At 40.4% G+C, this 22,510-nt stretch overlaps 1 protein-coding gene across 2 annotated transcripts; it reads left to right on the top strand.

Moving 5' to 3' along the window:
- The first annotated feature begins 120 nt into the window (after window positions 1–120).
- On the top strand, window positions 121–21,952 carry C6H4orf33 (chromosome 6 C4orf33 homolog). Of its 2 annotated transcripts, XM_008143498.3 has the most exons (7): window positions 121–187; window positions 2,706–2,837; window positions 8,328–8,517; window positions 13,164–13,224; window positions 16,315–16,366; window positions 16,495–16,694; window positions 21,580–21,952. In XM_008143498.3, exons 3-7 carry the CDS (start codon window positions 8,337–8,339, stop codon window positions 21,683–21,685), a joined length of 600 nt encoding a protein of 199 aa, XP_008141720.1. In that variant the 5' UTR covers window positions 121–187; window positions 2,706–2,837; window positions 8,328–8,336; the 3' UTR covers window positions 21,686–21,952. The 2 variants fall into 2 exon arrangements, with proteins under 2 accessions (XP_008141720.1, XP_054572955.1); XM_054716980.1 differs by lacking the exon at window positions 2,706–2,837.
- Window positions 21,953–22,510: the final 558 nt, after the last annotated feature.

The raw sequence follows: 22,510 nt of genomic DNA, 5'->3' as shown, positions 1-22,510 counted from the left end.
GCCGGGTGCGTCACCACGCGGGCGTCAGCGCTGACGTCATCACGCTTCCTAGCGTCCTCGCACGCTATTGGCTATTTGTCCAGCTGGGAGCGGAGCTGTGGGAAGGTGGATGACAACCAGCTGAGCCGGCAGAGTGGTGGCGGGAAAGCTGGCGGGCCTGTGTCTTCAGGTGTGGGGGACCCAGCTGGTATATATATATATATATTTTTAAAGAAAACCCCCAAAATGTAACCCTAGGTAGGTCATTAAATAGATATTTTCAATTCCCCAGTATCTTTGCTACCTAGACTTCTGGACTGGGAGAACCCGCTCCCCAAAGGGGGGAAGGGGAGGTTTGGAAAGGATTTGGGGTTCTGTGGCTGCGGGCGGGTGGGGGGGGAAGGGGGGATTGGAGGGGCGAAACCCAGACTGGCGTCTTCAGAGGCCACACCTAGGCTGACCCGCTGGAGGATTTCTGAGTAAAAGGACTAGGCAATCTGCAGAAACGAAGTACCGTCCTAACCCTCTTGGGTCTTTGGAGGAAGGAGACAGTTGTTTGAATATTTAACTGTGTAGCAATGAGGCGTGTAGTTAGAAGTACTCCCAAGGCCCTGCAAATTCAGCAGTTGTTTCTTTAGAGATAACTTTCTTCCCCAAAAGGGGGAAAGACAAAAATTACATTTTTGCAAGGAATTAGGCAAAACTTTACATCTATGGGTGGATTACAATTCCCATGATTAAAAATTGATTTTGTCTGGATTTAAACCCTATCATTTTTTTTTCAACAGTTAGCATTGGAGGAAATTTCAGTGCTAGCAATATAAATGTTAACTTGAACTAGCCAGTAGTTTTAGTGCTTTTTAACAGACTGTGTTTTTATGGATTGAAGTAGTTTCACTGAACAGACATGTCATAGATGTAGCTCAATTTGGCTTTCTCTTTAACAGTTAAATTTTGTGGGCCTGTACTCGTAATGTTATATACACAAAGTAATGTTAGCAGAATGTATTAAGAAATTTAAAAAATTTGTCCAAACGGTGTCCAAATAGGTACGTGTTTGAAGTCCTGTTATGGGCTTTCTCCATATTCACTATAAAGAGAATAAGATGGTCCCTTCCTCTAAAGATTGGCTGTTAATTATGGAGGTATATGTAATGACCATACAAAAGTTTAATTTAGCTTTGAGTTAGTGAAGATTGAACTTGATTTGGCTTTTAGCAGCCATTAAATTAACACAAAAACTTGTTGAAAGGAGAAATTGAGTGTACAAGCTCCAACTCTTTTTCAAAGGTCAGTGTATGACTTTTTCTTCCTGAACTTCTCGCTGTCTCCCCAAGGGTTTGCTTGTACCGTGTCTTACCTTTGAACCTTGAATATTGTCATATTGTGATTTACGTTGGCATCGAACAAGTAGGTATAAACTTGATTCTACATTTACACTGAAAGTTGATAAGATATATTAGTGTTGGTGAAAGCAAAGAGCAAGCACCCCCTGGATACATCCAATCCTGTATAGAAACAATAAGTCGACACTGTTGATGGAGACAGGAAATGTAGGCAAATAGGTTGATAAATACTGAAACTGCTTGGACAGGTGGAACTGAACTAACCAGAAGCAGGTGTACATCTCTAGAACACTTAACCATATTTTATTATCTCAAGGGTCAGTCAGACTACCTCTTTCATTGTTTTCTATAAGATAACCACTTCAGTTCAAAAAGCACCAATAATACCCACCAGCACAAACTTTGAAATGAATTTATTGCATGAACAGACATATAATAACTAGAATAATAGGGTAGATATTTTAAAAACATTGTAATTAAGTGAATATTATGAGACTGAAAATATCCTTTATACTCATGTAATTGAATAAAATGTTAAAATTTCAGAAAAAAGTTTATAATCAATTCACGATCAATATATTCTACATATATAACTTTAAAAAATGAAACTGTGAAATTTAGTCCAGCTTTTTACCCCTTCTATTTAAAAAAAAATTATCTTTATTGTTGAACACAGATGTCCCCTTTTCTATATTTATTCTGTAATTTATATGGAGCAATACAGAACTACTCCATTATTGCAGAAAGAGGTCAAGATATAAAGTCATTTGAAAATCTACCTTTTCTATGTTACCAAAGACAGCAGCTGTTATTTTCTTTTAAGAAAACACCCATGCCAACAATTGCTAAACAGTCAAAGAACATTTTAGGACTTTTACTTTTCACTGTTGTTTAAATACAAATAAATATATATGATATACTAATATGTGGATATATACAAATTTAATTCTTACAAAAACCTTTTAAGGTATGTGCTATTTTAAAATTATTTTATAACTTTCTGATTATAACAACTAGAAAGTGCCTGAATTGGAATTTGAATCCAGGGACTCTGGTTCCATTGTTACCATTGTTGACCACTATGTAGATGCCACCCAGTAGAGTAATATAATTTATAGCTAGGGTAATATTATTTATAGATGGTATAATATAATTTCCAGGTTTGGCTTATATAGCCAATTAGCCTTTAGTTGCATATAGTGAATTATCACTGTACATGTTCTATTTTAATCTTAATACTTTACAGTTGATTTTAAAGTTGTTGCACAGGATTTATATTGCGGGGTTCCTCTTCCATCTAGAAAACCGCTCACACTTCAATAAAATTATTAAAAGTCTTCAGATGTTCACTGATGGTCCTTCAACATTTTTCTTTCCTAGAAAAATCAGATGTCTGCTTCAGTTCTCCAAGCCCCGCCCCCAGAATGTGTAGGCAGCGGGGCGGAGCCTAAGCTGAGTCCTCTCGGTGAACTCAGCTGGATGTAGCAAGCTTGGTGGACGAAGAGCTTCCTGGTCTGTGTCTCTTATGTTTTTGTTGTTGTTTTATTTTTCATTCTCATTCCTTGCACCTTCCCCATTCTTGTCTTTAGCTTTTTCTCTCTGGTAACTTATTCAGCTGCCTCCTCCTGCTGGCACAGTTGACTCCCTCTTTTCGCCTGACTTCCTCATTTCTCCTTTTCTCTTAATTGGAGGGGAAGGGGTGTGTGTGTATGTGGAGAATGGAAACGGAAAGGAACTAAGTTTTGTAGAAAACGAAAGAAAATTTCGTGGAATTTGGAAATTTTCCTTGCAAAACGTTCTGTTGAGAAACACCTTTTCCATAATTCCCTTCTTTTAACCTTCCTGGAATTTCCCCCCTCTCCTAAGCTTCTAATACTCTGAGCTTCTTTCTCCTTTCTCTTCCTCCACTTCCTTTTAAATGTCTTTGCATATAGGGAAAGCATGAAAATAATTTAAAATTAATTTTGACTTTTTTTGATGAAAGAGTAATTTGAAGAATAGCAGTTAAAATGTTGGGGGAAAACAGGATTAATAGTAAACATTCTTTTAAGAAAGTTTAAGAGCCAACATTAACATTACATAGCAAGGTGGTGATCATCTTGAATTAATATATTCCTCATCCATTCTGACTTTTTAGACATGTTCAGCATAAATAATATAAAGGAGAAAAGAGGTAGTTACCATACACTTTAAAGACACCTAGCCTTCCCTCTGACCAGTGTTTCTCAGTGGTTAGAGTGTCTGCCTGTGCATCAAAAGGTTGCAGGTTAGATCCCCACCCCAGGTTGGGGCTCTTGCCACAGACAATGTGTCTCCTTCATCTCTCTCTCTCTCTCTCTTCTACTCTCTCTAAAACGCAATGAAAAAAATATCCTTGGTTGAGGATTAACGAGAGAGAGAGAGAGAGAGAGAGAGAGAGAGAGAGAGAGACCTAGCCTTAGATTAGACTTTAAAAAAGTTTTAAATTATTCATGTATTTTTGAATAGTAATGTGTATCTATCATAGTATAAATTCAAACAGGTAAAAAACAAACAGACGATAAAGTGATATTGTTGAACGTAAGCCTGCCTTCCTCCCCTGTGTTAGGCAGATCCAATGAGGCAACCACTGCTGCCCCTGGCTTGTTTATGCTTCCTGAGTTAGTGTGTGCATTCACAAGCATACATGCAATTGGTCTTCCTTTTAGTTAACTGAATACTTACTTTTTCGCACCTTGCTTTTTTCCACTTAGTATGTTTTAGATGTATGTATAGAGGTGCCTCACTCTTTCTAACAGCTATGTAGTTTTTCCTTGTATGATAAAGTATATTTTCTGTATCAGTCCTCTACTCATGGGTATTTAAATTGCTTACAACATTTTGTTATTCTAAACAACATTGCAGTGAATATTTTTTACACTTACGTTATTTTGAATATGTGCAGGTCTAATAACTTCTAGAACTAGAATTTTTGAGGCAAAGGATATTTGCATTTTTTATTTAGGTCGTAGCTATTGAGGGGTTGCCCTTGACAAAGGCAGTGCCAGTTATGCCCCAACAGCAGTGTGTGATTGATTCTCAGTGTCCTCATTAGCATGTTATCAAACTTTCTGATCCTTGAAAATCTAAGTGAAGAATAGTAATTTATTTTTTTTATTTTGCATTACTTTAAAAACAAACAATTTATTGATTTATTTCAGAGAGAGAGTGGAGGGGAGAGAGAGAAAGGGAGCAAGAGAGAAAGACATTGATATGGTGTTCCACTTATTGATGAATTCGTTGGTTGCTTCTTGTATGTGCCCGGACCAGAGATTGAACCCTCAACCTTGGTGTCTCAGGTCAACACACTACTCTCTAACCAACATGCTACACATTAACCAACTTCTATCATTATAAGTGAACTTGAACATTCTGCATTTTCTTTCTGTGAATTAGCTGTTCATATCTTTACCCATTTTTCTGTTCGGATTTTGGTCTTCTCCTTATTGACTTCTAGGAGCCCTTAAAAAATTAAATAAATTAGTTATTTATCTGAAATATGAGTTGTAGAAAATTTTCTTATGGAAGCCCATTGAATAGGATCACACAAATCCTTTAATGTGTTTAGCATTTTGTGGATATGATACTTGTATGGAGAAAGAGTAAATCTACCAACACTTCCTAGTTGCTGAGCTATGTTTTGCCAGGATTGTCAAATTCCAAGTTAAGAGAATAGCATGTTCCCTCAGTATATTGCCACCAGAATCAGCTTTAATGAGCATTTCTAATACCTTGATTTATCCTTATTTCTTCCTATATGTAATAAGAAGATACCAAATTTGGGGTAGAGGATATGCTAGTAGATTTATTTTTGAAGAAGGTATCTGGATATTATAACTAAAGAAAATAAATGTATTATTAATGTTTTATTCCATGCAAGTCAGGACTAAATTCCACATACATCAAGATCAATTTATATTTATAGTCTTATCACTCACTGAGCTTATTTCAATACTAGTGGCCGGGCGCACAAAATTCGTGCACGGGGTGGTGGTGGGGGGGGTGTCCCTCAGCCTGACCTGCACCCTCTCCAATCTGGGACCCCTCGGGGGGATGTCCGACTGCCGGTTTAGGCCCGATCCCACAACCGGCAGTTGGACATCCCTCTCGCAATCCGGGACTGCTGGCTCCTAACCGCTCACCTGCCTACCTGCCTGATCGCCCCTAACCACTTTGCCTGCCAGCCTGCTCGCCCCCATCAGCCCCCCCTGCCGGCCTTATTGCCCCCAACTGCCCTCCCCACCAGCCTGCTTGCTCCCATCTGCCCCCCCTGCCGGCCTTATTGCCCCCAACTGCACCCCTGCCAGCCTGCTTGCCCCAACTGCCCCTCCCCCACCGGCCTACTCGCTCCTTACTGCCCCCCCCCCTGCCGGCCTGCTTGCCCCCAACTGCCCCCCCACCAGCCTGCTTTCCCCCAACTGTCCCCCCCACCAGCCTGCTCACCCCCAACTGCCCCCCTTGCCGGCCTGATCACCCCCAACTACCCCCTCTGCCAGCCTGCTTGCCCCCAACTGCCCCCCCACCAGCCTGCTCACCCCAACTACCCCCCCACCGGCCTACTCGCCCCCAACTGCCCTCCCCTCCTGGCCTGATCACCCCTGACCACCTCTGCCTCAGCCCAACCACCATGGCTTTGTCCGGAAGGTCTCCCAGTCTAATTAACATATTACTCTTTAATTAGTATAGAATAGAGGCCTGGTGCACAGGTGGGGGCCGGCTGGTCTTCCCTGAAGGGGGTCCTGGATCAGGGTGGGGGTCCCCTTGGGGGGGCGGGACCAGCCTGGGCGAGGGGCCTGGGGTGGTTTGCAGGCCAGCCATGCCTCCATTGGGGTGGGGATCTCCGCTGGGGTGTGTGGCCGGCCTGGGTGAGGGGCTGAGGGCCATTTGGGGGCGGTTTGCAGGCTGGCCAAGCCCCCGGCTTTGTCTGGAAGGACGTCCAGAAGGTCTCCAGAAGGTCTCCCAGTCTAATTAGCATATTACTCTTTTATTAGTATAAATTGTTGAACTTATCCTTTTCTAATATGCTTTCACTTGGAAATGGGTTGTAATCCCAGAACTACTTTTTAATTTTAGAGGTTACCCCCATTGACTCCCTCCAGCCTCCCCCTCCCCACGCCCTTGCCCCAGGCCTTCAGCACCCTATTGTCTGTGTTCATGGGTTATGCATATATGCATACAAAGTCATTGGTTGATTACTTCCCACCCTCCACCCTCCTCTGCCTCCCCTCGAAGATTCCACGCTCTGTTTCATGCTTCCAATGTTTATTGATTTTAGAGAGAGAGGAAGGGAGAGAGGGAGAGAGAGAGAGAGAGAGAGGTAGAGATAGAGATAGAGACAGAACACTAATGTGAAAGAAACCTCTATCGGTTGCCACCATATGCACCTGACCAGGTGTAGAAACTGCAACCTAAGTATGTGCCCTGACTGGAAATGGAACCTGCAACCTTTTTGTGTATGGGATGACGCTCCAACCAACTGAGCCTGGCCAGGGCACTACATACTTTAGCAAAAGGTTTTCAGAGATGTTGGATTCCTTATGTGATACAGAGCTTATATATTTGGATCTTACAATGCTTGACACATAGGTAGTACTCCATACATATTTAATGAAATTAATGCATTCAAAATTTAGTACTTTACTACTTGCAGGAAAAATAACATATGAAACAAGGAAATGCCTTCAAAGATTTCAGATATATAAATTACAGTCTGAAAATATCATCATTTACTAATCAAGATTCTCCTCTGAACATGGCATATGAATCTAGTATAATTTGGAGAATTCACTACCTCTAAAATAAGGTTTTCATCTCCCTCCAGATTCCTAAAATGACTTTATCTGGGTAAACATGGTTGGCATTGTTTCACTTTCTTGATTTGCCCGCTATGTGACCTCTGACAAGTCAGTTTCTTCTTTTGTACTGAGGATAATAATAGTTCATCTGCTAGTTTCTAGTGAAATTAAATCAGATAATGTTTATAAAATGCCCAATTTATAATTTTCAACAACATGTAATTTTATTAGCATAATACTGTGTTCTTCAATTTAATCTTTGGAAAAACAACATAAAATGCAAATACTGCTTGTGTCACTTTTTGATATTTCAAGTGTTAAATGACCAAATTGCTTGATTAATCTCTTTTCACCCTTAGAAAAATGGAAAAAGAATCTGTCAGCATTTAAACTTTGAAATAGACTAAGAAGCCCAGCAATTAGTGGGCTTAGAGGTTGAGCGTTGACCCAGGAACCAAGAGTTCATGGATTCGATTCCCGGTCAGAGCACATGCCCGCAGTGAGGGCTCGATCTCCAGTAGGGGATGTGCAGGAGGCAGCCAGTCAATGATGTTTCTCTCTCGTGGATGTTTCTGTCTCTCTATCCCTCTCCCTTCCTCTCTCTTTAAAAATAAATAAAAACACATTAAAATTTTTTTAAAAATAATTAAGAAAATCTATACTCTGAGAACAAGGAACTAACCTTCAAATAGTTGGAGCCCCCATTCCCCCCCAAAAAACAGGGTTTTAACCAAAAGAATAGGTATTAACAGAAATGCTTCTGCTGATTGATAGAATATTTTAATCAAATTGAATTTTATTTTAAAGATCTTGGTTCTCAAGGGCCCCAATGGTTTAGACACCTGCACATTTTACAGTAAATGACAAAGAATGGCATAAAAACTCAAAATGCTTATAGTTGTTAAGTACATGAACAATTTCTGCAGTGGGCTTACAGTTGTAAAAAACAATTTTGGTCTAGACTTAAACTCTCAAAGCTTTTTGGGTCCAACTACCTATTTTTGGTAAAACTCAGTGTCCATTATTTTGCCATAACACAAATGGCCTTTGGACTCTCAGAACCGCCTTCTCGTCACTCTGCTATCGTCCTACTTGGCTTACTGGAAATTTTCACTTCATTTCTGACTAAAGGAAACATTTCTGTATTGTTAAAGAGTTTGTTTTAATATATCTGTTTTTTTTTCTTTAGACTCTAAAGATGGATTTTAAAATTGAACACACTTGGGATAGTTCTCCAGTGACGCATGAGCCAGTGTTTGTCAGGCTGAACCCAGGTGACGGAGGAGTGATGTTGAAAGTTAGTGCTCCATTTTTCAATGATCCTCCAGCCCCGCTTGGAGAACCAGGAAAGCCTTTCAACGAACTGTGGGATTATGAAGGTAAGTGGAAGTATGGTGTTTTATTGCAAACATAAATCTTTTTATAATAACCTCTCACAGAGCTATTATTTTATCTTGCTGTAAGGAAGTGAGTGCTTCTGAGCAACTGACATATGCAGTGTGTGATATTTCCTACCAATCTCTCATTCTGACTTTTTCACCATTACCTATGCGACTTCAACTCTATAACTAGAACAGTGAAAAATGGCAATTACAAATCCAGACTTCTAAATTGCTGCCATATGTCCTTCTTTTACTTCTGTTACCTAGTCTGAGAAGAGTTCAGCATTCTTGTTTTGTCTTCAGATTGCCACTTTAACCTTATAAACTTTCTTTATGGAAGTTTGAGGGTGTTTTACTTATTATAGAAACACCATCAACTTCAATATGAAATGTAGTTTTTATTTTATATGTACTAACAAGTAATCTCACATATCAAACGAAGGTTAAAAGACGCCATAAAATTACACTTTCAGGTTTGCTATATGATCCCCATCTAAAGTCTCCTAATTAAACTACCAAACTTATCTTTCTAAAAGACTCTTTATGATGCCATTCCCCAGATCACAAAACATTACTATCCCTGAGATAATGTTCAAATCCTTCCTATAAACTTTCTGGGGACTCATGAATGGGGCTATCATATTCAACCAAAACCTTATGATTTCTAAAAGGCTACTATCCATGTTACTATCCATTCACATTCTCACCCATGTACCTTTTCTCATTCTATTCCTCCTGCCTCTAATGCACATAGTTCAAGGTCTAAATTAGGTTCCATTTATTCAAAGAAACCTTTTTTTTTTTTTTTTAAATTGATTTTAGAGAGGGTTGGGGAAAGAGAGAAAGAGAAACAGCCATGTGAGAGAGATTCAGTGTTCAGTTGCCTCTCAAATGCGCCCTGACCGGGGATTGAATCCACAACCTAGGTATGTGCCCTGGCCTGGAATTAACCCATATCCTTCCAGTGCACAAGACAACACTCCAACCAACTGAGCCATATCGTCTAGGACCAAAGAAACCTTTTTTTTTTTTTTTCTTCAAATTTTTATTTTTTTATTTATTTATTTTTCTCTCTTTTTTTTTTTTAATGAATCTTTATTGTTCAGATTAAAATTGTTTCTCCTTTTTCCCCACATATCTCCCCCCCACCCAGTTCCCACCCCCCTCTGCCCTTATCTCTCCCCCTCCCCCGCACTGTCCTTATCCATAGGTGTATGATTTTTGTCCAGTCTCTTCCCATACTCCCCACACAGACACCCCTTTCCCCCTGAGAATTATCAATCCACTCCCATTCTAGGCCTCTGATTCTATTAAGTTCACCAGTTTATTCTGTTCCTCAGATTTTTAATTCACTTGACTTTTAGATTCACTTGTTGATAGATATGTATTTGTTGTTCATAATTTTTATCTTTCTTCTTCTTTTTCCTCTTTTTAAAGAATACCTTTCAGCATTTCATATAATGCTGGTTTGGTGGTGATGAACTCCTTTAGCTTTTTCTTATCTGTGAAGGTCTTTATCTGCCCTTCAATTCTGAATGATAACTTTGCTGGGTAGAGTAGTCTTGGTTGTAGGTTCCTGCTATTCATCACTTTGAATATTTCTTGCCACTCCCGTCTGGCCTGCATGGTTTCTGTTGAGAAATTAGCTGATAATCGTATGGGAGCTCCCTTGTAGGTAACTAACTGTTTTTCTCTTGCTGCTTGTAAGATTCTCTCTTTGTCTTTTGCTCTTGGCATTTTAATTATGATGTGTCTTGGTGTGGTCCTCTTTGGATTCCTTTTGTTTGGGGTTCTGTGCGCTTCCTGGACTTGTAAGTCTATTTCTTTCATCAGGTGGGGGAAGTTTTCGTTCATTATTTCTTCAAATAGGTTTTCAGCATCTTGCTCTCTCTCTTCTTCTGGTACCCCCATAATTCTGATGTTGGTTCGCTTGAAGTTGTCCCAGAGGCTTCTTACACTATCTTCAACTTTCTGAATTCTCTTCTCTTCATGCTTCTCTGGAGGAGTGTCCTTGGCCTCTTTGTATTCCAAATCTTTGAGTTGATTCTTGCAATCCTCTAGTCTGCTTTTGGGTCTCTGTATAATATTTTTTATCTCAGTCAGTGTATGTTTAATTTCTAGTTGGTCCTCATGGAATTTATCGGCCTTTTCCATGAAATTCTTGAAAAACCTTATAACCGTGGTTTTGAACTCTATGTCCAGTCGCTTGTTCTCCTCCATTTCTTTGGTTTGGGATCTGTTTCCTTGCCTTCTCATTTTCGCTGCTTCCCTGAGTTGGTAGGGTAGCTTTGTGTACTAGGTGTCCTATTGGTTCAACGGGTCAGCCTCCCAGTTACTTGAGGTGGACACTCTTGGTGTACCCTTGTGTACTGTGTGTCCCCCAGCAGGAGCTACAGCAAGGGCTAGTTTTCTCCTCCTTTGCTTGGGCGGATTTGGAGCAGTCTGACTAGAGCTACAGTTAATTTGGTTGAGCTGTCACAGAACAGGCCATTTATATGCAAAAGCCGCTGTGTGGAGCCTGGGCGGGTTTGTAGAATGTGTGGGGCGGGGCCTCAGGGCTGGGCGGGGTTTCAGGGCGTCACTAGGCTGGGGCGTGGCCAACGGCGATGGCTGCCGTCAGCCCTCTCTGCCTTTCCACGTTTCCAAGTCCCTGCGCCCAGCGCTCCAGTGCAGTAAACAATGATTGCTAGGCGCACCACTGCAAAAAAGTCACTCTCACTTTCCGACCCGATGGCCGAGAGTCCAGCTTCTCCCCGTAGGTGTCTGGGTCCCCCGAGTGTCCCCAGAAACTGGATTTCAGAGTGATCGGGAGCTTGTCTCCCTGCGGGTTGAAGAAAAGCCGCGCACCCAACCGCCCGCCGCCGGCCCGATTCGCGTGCCTCCGTACCTCAGCTTTTCAGCGTTTGTGCTCCTTTCTCTTCTTAGCTGTATATCTTCCACTCAGCCAGCTTTCCCGTGGTTCTGGGTGGTAGATGTTTTGTCTTTTAGTTGTATTTTTGAAATTGTTGTGTGAGGCAGCAGATTAGTTGTTTAACTATGCCGCCATCTTGGTTCCTCCGAAAAACCTAGGACCAAAGAAACCTTTGATGATTCTTCTAGTCCCTACTAACATCTACTTTTCTCTATACCATCTGTATGGCATGCATTTTGTCAAGATCCTAATATATAAAAAGGCAGGGGGGCAGTTGGGGGTGACCAGGCCGGCAGGGGGCTGTGGGGGAGCAGTTAGGGGTGACCAGGCTGGCAGAGGGGGCAGTTGGGGGTGACCAGGCCAGCAGGCAGGTGAGCAGTTAGGAGCCAGGGGTCCCGGATTGGAGAGGGTGCAGGCTGGGCTGAGGGGACCACCCCTCCCCCCCCTGCACAAATCTCATGCACCGGGCCTCTAGTTAATTTATAAAATGTTAACCATATGTTTTCTCTATACAGAGCTTGTATATATCAGCTTCCCATTGGTGTACACACCAGTTGACTTATCTACTCAACAAGTCCCAAACTCAACTTATCCACTTTTCTCATAAACCTGCTCTTTCCCTAATTGCCCAGTCTCAATCAATGGCAGTCAAATACATCAAATCACTGAATATAGAAATGTGAATTTTTTCCAAGATATTCTCTCTCACTCTCTATGTTTGGATTTATCTACTAAGTCCTACCAATTTCCCCTCCTAAATGTTTCTCTATTTCAGTATCCCTTCTTCATTCCCATCATCTCTGCTATAGGTTAGGCCTTCATCATCTTTTACCTCAAATAGGACAGACTTCTAAATAGTCTTTTTGCCCTTAAGTTTATCTTTCTCTCTTAAAAGCCAGAGTGATCTATCAATAGGGGAATAAAGGGGACATCTGTAATACTTTCAACAATAAAGATACATTTAAAAAGAAAAAAAAATTAAAGTCATCATTCAGCTACTTAAAAACCTTCTCAGGCTTCTGCTCCTCCCCAGATAAGTTCTACTCTTCTTAATATGATTTCTATATACCATTTTTTCATGACCTGGCCCCTTATTCTCTTTGCAGCATCTCTTATTAATACATTGAAAGGTTTGCTTATTTGCTGATTTGGTTATTGCTCTGTAGCCTACTTGTCAAATATCATGGAATATCTTTTCATATCAAAAAATATTTAACTGTCTTTGATTTTTAATGGTTACATACATAGAATACATAAATTCCATAATTTATATGGTAGCTTTTCTATATAATAGAAGATTTATTTATATAATAGGCAATGATCCTATGTAATAGGAGATAATCATTTAGATAATATCTAATTTTTGAGCAATACTTTGATGACTAGCATTATATTTACTTATTTTTCTAGTTATCTGATTATTTCCTTAGGATAAATTTCCCAAAAAAAGATAACTGGCCTAAAGTCTATATGATAATGTTGATTTCTTTACAACCTCACCAGCACTAGACTTTATTCATCTTTTTAATTTATGGCAATCTGATATGGGAAAATTTGATGGTGATTTATTTCTAAGCAACATCTATTTATTTTTTTTGTTCCTTTTCCTACTGAGGATACAGCTATAATTAAAAATAATGAGTTAATTTATTTTATACTCTAAAGGAATAAATAAGTAATTTATTGTTGAAGCATAATTAAATTCTCAATATATTATATCTGTTTTCAAAAGTTGTAGAAGCATTTTTCTTGAATGACATAACTGAACAGTACTTAGAAGTTGAACTTTGCCCGTAAGTATAACAATTTTTTTTCTAACTCATTACTATGTAACTTGAACACATTGTTTTCTAGTTATAAATCATGTGGTCATAGTAAAAATTTACTAATTTCAACAAACTAGGGCAAATGCCAATCTGAACTATGTATAATTTCTTATTTTCAAATAACTGTATAATTTAAAATATATGTTTAAAACAGGTTTGGCAAAAGTAGGTTTAAATTTGTGAGTATGCAAAACAGAGTTTATTCTTATATTATTATTTATTAATTATTGTATTATTTCCCATACAAACAATTGTAAGCCTACTTTTGTCACACCCTGTATATATTACAGATATTTGAAAATAGTATGTTGATGTTATTTTCATTTTACTATGTAGTTGGTCTTTTTAATAAATTTGAAAATAATTTTTTTGCAAAATGAAATATTATTATAAAACAGAAACTCATTATTTATTCTAAAAATTGGCGTTATCATGTCCTAGCTACTCAGAAATAAAGGGAGACGTATAGATATAATAAATTAAACTAATTTATGAAAACGTCTCTTTTAGGAAATTTTTTTTAAAAAAATATATATTTTATTGATTTTTTACAGAGAGGAAGAGAGAGGGATAGAGAGTTAGAAACATCGATGAGAGAGAAACATCGATCAGCTGCCTCTTGCACACCCCCCACTGGGGATGTGCCTGCAACCAAGGTACATGCCCCTTGACCGGAATCGAACCTGGGACCCTTGAGTCTGCAGGCCGACGCTCTATCCACTGAGCCAAACCGGTTTCGGCTCTTTTAGGAAATTTTTTAATAACTAGATTACACTTTCATTTTATGTATTTGTTAATAATGTATTCATGTGTTTCTTCATTTAGTCCTCATTTTTTTAAATTTAAATTCTTTATTCTTTAAAGTATTAAATGAGTCTCCTTTTTCCTTCATTGACCTCTCCCCGGCCCCCCCCCCCCCACCTCCCAGCACAAGCCCTCACCCCCCTATGCCTGTGTCCATTGGTTATGCTCATGTGCTTGTATACTACTCCTTTGGTTGATTTCTTACCCCCTCACCCCCCGCCTTCCCTCATAGGTTGTACAATAGTCCTCATTTATTTATTGAGTGTGTACTATGTCACTTTGAAGTGCCAGGGATAAATCACACATGTTTTTTTCTAGATTCATTTAAAGTGTTAACCTGGGACTCTCTTTGTTCAAATTTAACCATTCCTTTGGGAACCTTCTTTACCTGGTTGACAATATTTGTCCTGTAGATATGAAAAAGTGAATTTGTGCCCACTTCTCATCTATATTATAACAAATTTTAAGTTAGTAAAATATTGAGTAATGAATATATTTTTTTGTATTGTGATTATCATTTTAAATGGCATTTAAATGTCGTTCAGTAGCTAATATCCATTAGCCTTTGTCTCTTTGTAGGCTGGGCAGAAAGTTCCAAACAATCAATTTAAATAAGATTTTAGATATAATTTTCTTTTCCCTTAATTTGATTTTTTGCTAACTCTAATGTGGAAAATGTAGCTGTTTCCAATTATATTTTTCAGAGGAATAACCTTGTATCTTTGTATGTTACCTTTAAACTAACATGCCAAAATATTTTATTGAAAAATATGATTGTCATAAACTGTGACATGAGGAAAAAAAATATTCACCCATTGTGTGATTATTTTCATCATGCAAGTGAGAAAGCTAAGGCAAATAGATTTATAACTTGTCTACAAGACAGTAAAGAACTTGGATCTACTAGAATTCTAAAGTTTCATACTTGGTTTTACTTTTATTAGATAAAAATACCAGTTTATTTTCATAAAGAGAATACTTAGCACTGCATGAATATGATAATTAGATTCTCTTTTGGTAAGCTATTACATAATAACTATTATGTACAAAATTAATAAGTTCTAAAAATTAAAAAAATCCTTAAAGTAGTGTGGTTTCATATATATCAGGACAGTCAATAATCAAGAATCAAGGTTTTGCTTCAGGCAATCAATTCCTGTGGCAATTAATCTCTAGGAAAACAATGTGAAGAATATTGTTGTTTTCATTTACAAGAACTTTTACTTTTCCTAGGATATTATTAAGCTTGCATCATAACAATAAAAATAAGCAGAGGAAAGAATACTTGTCATGTGTTAGAATAGTTTTCTGAAGGAAATCCTCCCTGAAAAGCTCACAATAGACTATTTTTATAGAAGTGTTTAGATATGGTCTTTTCCAGAGACAATAAATTTATTTCATGTAACTACTCGAAAATCTTTGATTCTTATTGACCCAGCTAATCCCAATTATGCTCTTTTATTAGAGTTTCCTTTTGAGGATATGTTGTGTTTCTCTTTGAAAATGTGACATTGGTGTCTGAACTAATGGTAGAAAGCAGGAAAACACAAGAGGCAGATAGATACAGTTTTAAACAATCTATATTTTATATTTTCTTTATTCCTAATGAGCTTCAAGACAGTTTTCTTATAGAAATAACCTTTAGTAAAGTTGGATTCATCTAGAAATTGGTGCCAGCTTCTCTTAGGGTACTTTTGTTTTTGAAACTAGTTTTATTATAAATGCCAAATACTATAATATCCCTCACCCCTTTGCTGAGTTTTCATCTTCTAACTGACTGAAATCTTTTATATATTTTATATTTAAATAATATAAAAAGCAATCTGAACATGTGTAACTTTTTACTTTAATTATCTGGAAAATGATGACATTTCTAAGTAACTGAACACACTGGCTCTTCCTATAATTATCCAGTATTCAATTTGCATCTTTTTTAAAAAAATGATTTCAGAGAGGAAAGTAGAGGGAGAGAGAGAAACATCAATGATGATAGAGAATCATTGATTGGCTGCCTCCTTCACGCCCCCTACTGGGGACCAAGCCCACAACTCGAGCATGCGCCCTTGACCGGAATTGAACCTGAGACCTTTCAGTCCACAGGCCAACACTCTATCCACTGAGCCAAACTGGCTAGGGCCATCTTTTAATTATTTGGAAATTTAGTTAAAATACACACATTGCAGATATAAAGAATAGTGAAGAAAATAATGTTTGTTTCTTTCAAACACTCATGAGGAATTTTAATTTCCACAGCCATGGACAACATTTGGTGCTTTTATTATCTGGAAGAAGAAATGTGTGGAAAGTAAGTAAATAAAAATATGAGACAAAGTTCTTAAGTAGAAGATCTGTGTATATATTATAATATTTAATATATATGTTTAACTTATAAATCTGAATTTACCTTTTATATTTTACATATCATTTCTGTAGCAAGAACTTGCTCTATCCTTCGAAGTGTCCAGAGGAGAGACAAAATGGGAAGGCAGAGCTTATCTTCCTTGGAGTTATTTTCCACCAAATGTGACGAAATTCAATTCATTTGCAATTCATGGATCAAAAGATAAAAGAATCTATGAAGCTCTTTACCCTGTACCTCGGCATGAACTGCAACCAGGACAAAAACCTGATTTGTAAGTAGAAAATGAATGAAGATATGTTCCTACTGTGAGGGTTTGGGGAAATTAATTTTTGGTAGAGCAGTGATAACATTTTTTGGTCAAAGGAGACATGTGTACAAGCACCTAGTAGGGTACTGTGTTCCCTGATGGTTCTCAGTAAATACTTGACAGACTGTGGACACGCTTAGTCTCTCTCACTGCTGTAAGTAGAGCACATAAGTTTCCATGGCAATATGAGACAAATCTTGCTTAGTGAATATTGCAACAGCTGGTATAGAAGTATTGTTACAAAATCATTTATGATCCCTTTCAGAGCTAACTGGGCAGAGACATTCAAATTCTTGGTGTGAACAAAGGGTTAATAAATTATTTCCCTTGCTCCTTGAGAATATGACCTTCAATTAACTCTCTAGCTGTCTTCCCTTGGTAACCTTATAAGGATAAAAATGTCAACTAGGTTTCTAAGCAACATAATAATAAAGATGACTCCTAATTGCTAAATTGCATCTGGACAGATAGTTTTATGAATAAATTATAAATACCTGCTGGGGACAGCATCGCTTTGGGATAACAGTCATATTCCCTGTGGAGACCCTAGAAGCTATGGCTGTGGACTTACTACAAGAGATATTGGCCCCTGTGAGCACTAGGCATGTAAGCCCAGGTATCTCCTACACTTGCCCAATTTGAAGCTGTCACCTAAGAAGAATATAGCTCCTGTCCAGCCGTATGAATATCTCATGGATTGCAGTGAGCTCTACTCCCTTGGGAAAGCCAGATCCTGTCCTAGGGCAAGCTGGGATTCCTGCTCTCTAGCTCTCTGAGTGTACTCTGTGTGGCCGAGACAGTCTGGTGAATGTGTGTGTTCAGAAGAGCTAACAGAGACATCCTAGTGGAAATGGGGTCCTTTCACAGAGTGATAGGAAAGCATTCTTGAGACCCATGTATGGGAGGATGAGAAGCAGTGGTAAGATTTATTGTAGAAGCAAAATCAAAGGACTGCCCTGGATTCAGCTGTGTCCTGCTGTGAAAGAAGTCCAGCCTTGTCTTCATCAAGCCAAGAGCAAAGGCCAGTGCCCATAAATTCTGTGCCATTGGTTCAGTCAAGTTCAGTCCCTATCTTCACTGACTTGCTTAGTCTGTGTTTCCAGCTGTGCTCTGGCTGGCGCTGTGCCATGGTCACCATCTTGGCCCCTATTGCACAAGCGCTTACCTCCCCAGCACCATCTTGGCTTCTACTGGCCATGTGTCTAGCAGAGGAATTTCTCCAGCTGTTTTTATTCTTCCCCTGGTAATGACCAATAATGGACCTTCCTGTCCTCTTCAGGGATTAGGCCCCAATGCAGCAGTCCCCTCGGGAGCCTATGAATGCTCAGCCTCCTACTGAAGCAGGCTCAGTGTCCGATTCAGCTTCTTAGTTTATTATACTTAACTAGAGGCCCGGTGCACGAAATTCATGCACGGGTGGGGGGGGCGGATCCCTCAGCCCAACCTGTACTCTCTCCAATCCAGGAGCCATCAGGGGATGTCCAAGGCCAGTTTAAGCCCAATCCTGCCTAAACTGGCAGTTGGACATCCCTCTCGCAATCCGGGACCTGTGGCTCCTAACTGCTCACCTGCCTGCCTGCCCTAACCACTCTGCTTGCTGGCCTGATTCCCCTAACTGCTCTCCCCTGCCGGCCTGATCCCCCTAACTGCCCTCCCCTGCTGGCCTGGTTGCCCCTATTAACTTTTTAAAAAAATCTTATCCCCTTCACACACAATTGTATTTGACTTCCTTATTGGCTTCTCCCTCTCACGCAATTTTTCTCTCTCCTTTATGTAACACTTTTTCCTACTGACTTATCATTTATAAACTTTTCTTTCCTCCTTATTTTCTACTTCTGTTCCATCATCCTTCTTCCCATCTTTCTCCTACCCTTTCTGCCTTCCCACATTCCTTCTTTCCTTTATCTTTACCCCTGTCCTCCCTCTCCTTTTCCTTCCTTCCCACCTTAATTTTTTTCTTCACTTCCTCCCTCAGATCTGCTTTGCTCCCTCTCCCATTTCTTCCTTCTTCCCATTCTCCTTTTAAGCTCTACCAGCTCCCCTTTAAAACTTTCCTCCCCTCCCTCTTTCTCTCTCATCCTCCCTTTCCCATACATTCTTCTCTACTTACTTCCACTGTTTTAATATCTATCTACCTGCCTGAGTATTCACTATCATTTATCTTTTTTCTTTTCTGACTCCTACCTGTAAAATCTGTCCCCAATACACAACTCTACTTGATTTTCATTATAGCTCCTACAGTTCACTCATACATCCTCTTTCCTTCTTTAACTCTGTTCTCTATTGACTTCTTTATAAAGTTCTTTCCTCCCTCCTTCCCTTCTTCCCCATCTTCCCCCCTTCTCCCTCATTCTTTTACTCTTTTTACTGGCTAATTAAAATTCTTTGCTTTTCGTCCTTAGTACTGACTGCTTTCCTCTCTGGGACCTGTAGCCGCCTCTGTTTGGGCACTCAGGCCCCTCTCGTATCGGCTTTGAGGGGCCGAGCGACAACACAGCTGTGTCTTGCCTACCTTGGCCCACGCCTCCCCCCTCCAAGTTTGGGGAGGGTCCAACCGGCCAGGGCTGGCGTCCATCACGGGGACCGCTGCGTTATGTGCACCCGCGTGTGCATTCACACGTGTGTGCGAGGCTTTTCTCCCTTTGAGTGCTGAACGGGGGGGGGGGGGGGGGGGGGGGTGGTGGGGGTGGTGGAGATGAGGAGGCCTTTCCCGCCCCCCGGCGTGCCCGCTCCCAGGCCTCAAGCAGCTCTCCGTCTGCTCCCCTCCGGAATGTGCAGGTGACAGGCGTGCTTGTGCAGGCACGGTCAGGGCCCGGCTTGTCCTGGGGGGTTGGGGGGGGGGCGTTCCACCCTGGATGCGAGCCCCTGTCCAGATCGGACCGGGCAGATGAATGGATGGACAGCTGGAGAAAGCCGCGGCAGCTTCCCTGTGGTGTGAGAGTTGCCTGTGGTCTCCATGGTGGCGGGGCTGGGTCCGCGGCAGGAGGAGGCTTCGAGGCTTCGAGGTTGTGCGCTTGGGAGGATCAACCGATGTCCTGGGCATTGCGGGGCCGCACTGTGTGTCTGTGGCGTTGTTTACCCAGTGGCCCGTCCAGGTCCAGTGCCTTACCTTGACGTCCACTCTCTGTTGTCGTGCCTGGGCCCTTCCTTCATGTTGGGTCCGCACCCTCTCAATTTGCGTGTGCAACCCCTCCTGGGGGTCACTGCCGATGCACGTGCCCCTCGGTTGGTGTCTGCCGACTGCGCCTCAAGAACTAGCCTTCTGCTGTGCGGGTGTTGCCCCTCGCCGCCCCCCCTCAACACTTCAGGGGGGGAGGTGGTGGCGTCCCCAGGCAGTGCTCTTGGACAGGGTGCGGTGTCGCGGGGGTGTTTGTTGGGTGCCTGCACCCGGGAGAAAAAGAGAACTCCAGTGCACTGGGGGTAGGGAAGCGAGCCTCACGTAAGTCCCCCTGCTGCGTGCGCAGCCTCCTGCTGGTCTGTCAATATGCAAATTGGTCATTACTGTGACACCGTTAGGACCAATTTGCATATTACCTCTTCATTATATAGATAATGTCCGATTCCTTTGCTCCCTTCCTTTATTAATATCTAGCTCTCTTTGCTAACACTAGTGGACTTTGCACCATGGCGGACTGACTCTCCTGCCTTTTTACTCCTGGAAAATGCTGTTCCTCCTCTCCCTGTTTGCCTTCTCCTTCCTGTCATACTATTTCTTCACTTTGCCTTCATCTCTTCTAGCCTATTCCTTTTTTTCTGCCTGACACACTTTGCCTTCTTCCCTCTGCTTTTCTCCCCAGTCCTGACCCTTCCTAATTAGCCTCCCTTCTTTTCTCTTAACCTTCACTGTTGGTTCCTGAACCTCTTCATCTAGAATTGACAGTTGAGACTCAAACTGGTTCAGTCTGACCAAGTAAGCAGATGGGCCCAGAATCTAGATCAGGGGTCCTCAAACGTTTTAAACAGGAGGCCAGTTCACTGTCCCTCAGACCGTTGGAGGGCTGGACTATAGTTTAAAAAAAACTATGAATAAATTCCTATGCACACTGCACATATCTTATTTTGAAGTAAAAAAACAAAACGGCAAAAACACCCGCATGTGGCCCGTGGGCCGTAGTTTGAGGACGCCTGATCTAGATGCAAGTGACTCAGGGCCCTCATATCAAGATGGCTTGTTTCTCTGGCTCTTCACCAGCTAATATCTTCTTATGTTTTAGCTCCTTAGTGCTATAATATGTTTGACTCGTCAATGTATTTGTTGTTGGAGGCTCACCCTCGGTAAAAGTGTGACTATGCCATTGGCCAGGGCCCAGCCAAGGCAGAGTGATCTGCTGCAGAGCTGAGTTCCACTGCAGCATGTTAGCTAAACCTTTCTCTCCCAATGAAACCACAATAGAAATCTCCGTAGTAGTTAAACGGTGTTGCCAGGAAGAAAAGAGCTAGGATTAACACTCTTTCCACCTTCTTTGCTTGGGCAAAGGAGTCTATCCTCTTATCTATGGAGTTGAAACTTTTAAAATAGTAGTTCACATTACTGATATAAAGTATATCAAAGTTTAAATGTAAAAACATCTGTAAAAATATAATATGATTTGTTTAAGGCTAGATGGAATGAGTCAGGTTTTGAGGGTAGATTTTAAGTGCTTTGGGATGTGGGTGAATGTTTTCAGAGCTTAATGTTTGAGAGCTAGAGTGAGAATATTATACATACAGAATATATCTTACCTTTGGTGTTCTTAAAAATAGAATGTTGTCCTATCACAGATGTGACAGAATGAATAGCCTTTCAGGTAACCTATTTCTCAAATGCATAATTCATTTCAATTCCCACTTTCTTTTTCTTTGCATTTAGCCACCGTCTGGAATACTTCAAGCCTTTCAATTTTAACACACTGCTTGGAGAAGAATGGAAACAACCAGAATCTGACCTGTGGCTAATAGAGAAACCTGATGTATAGGAGTATAGTAGATGACCATATCAATCATTTCTTCTCTATACTTTTTAAGGTAAATCATCCTATGTAATAAAAGCATAGTATGCAAATTGTCCCCTCAACTGGGAGTTGTCTGGGAGTTCGACAAGAGGGTGGCGCCGGCCAGGGGGAAGGGAGGGAGGCCCGGGCCGGCAGCCAGTAGCCACTAGGGACCCTACCAGTGCATGAATTTTGTGCACTGAGCCTCTAGTAATAAATATAGTCTCTTTGAAGCATAATGTGAAAACATTTCAACAATAAATATTTTCATAAAGGTCAATGAAAATATAGTATCTCTCTGACAAATTTTGTATAAATTAACAAGAAAATGGAAAGTTTATAGATTATTTTATCTATAAAGTTAAAATTTTTCTTATAGTCATTTAGTCCAGGAGCCACAGTGTCAATGAGTTCTGTCATCTTTGCATCACCCTTATACCAAATATCCCTGACTCTGTCAATAAAATCATTATTTCTCTTCCCACTTCCCTAAACCTTAGCTAGCCAGCCTGAAATAGGAAAATCTTATTTTCACACTTTTGAACTCCATGTACATTAATTCTTTACTCAGAATCTTTTGTCCATTCTTGAACTGGGTGGAAAACAAGTATATATTTCAGTTGAACAGGAAATCCACATCTGTTAAGGCATCATTAAGATACATGTGTTATTTAAATTAGCTATTTTTCCTGTCTTATGACTATTTTTACTTTGTAGAAGAAATGGAATTCAGGTAACAGCTTCTGCTTTTATTTATAAAGAAATGCCATTTTCTGAATGCTAGTAAACAATGTGTTGAATTACTCATTT

This window comes from Eptesicus fuscus, chromosome 6 (assembly GCF_027574615.1).
Source record: "Eptesicus fuscus isolate TK198812 chromosome 6, DD_ASM_mEF_20220401, whole genome shotgun sequence".
Classification (NCBI taxonomy): Eukaryota; Metazoa; Chordata; class Mammalia; order Chiroptera; family Vespertilionidae; genus Eptesicus; species Eptesicus fuscus.
Note: the sequence above shows the minus strand (reverse complement) of the source record. Positions and strands in the feature narration are given on the sequence as shown.

Coding starts and splice junctions, on each gene's coding strand:
- C6H4orf33 (XM_054716980.1), top strand. CDS start 8,337: ATGGATTTTAAAATTGAACACACTTGGGATAGTTCTCCAGTGACGCAT. Junction 16,367..16,494: donor GAAGAAGAAATGTGTGGAAA/GTAAGTAAATAA, acceptor TCATTTCTGTAG/CAAGAACTTGCTCTATCCTT. Junction 16,695..21,579: donor CCAGGACAAAAACCTGATTT/GTAAGTAGAAAA, acceptor CTTTGCATTTAG/CCACCGTCTGGAATACTTCA.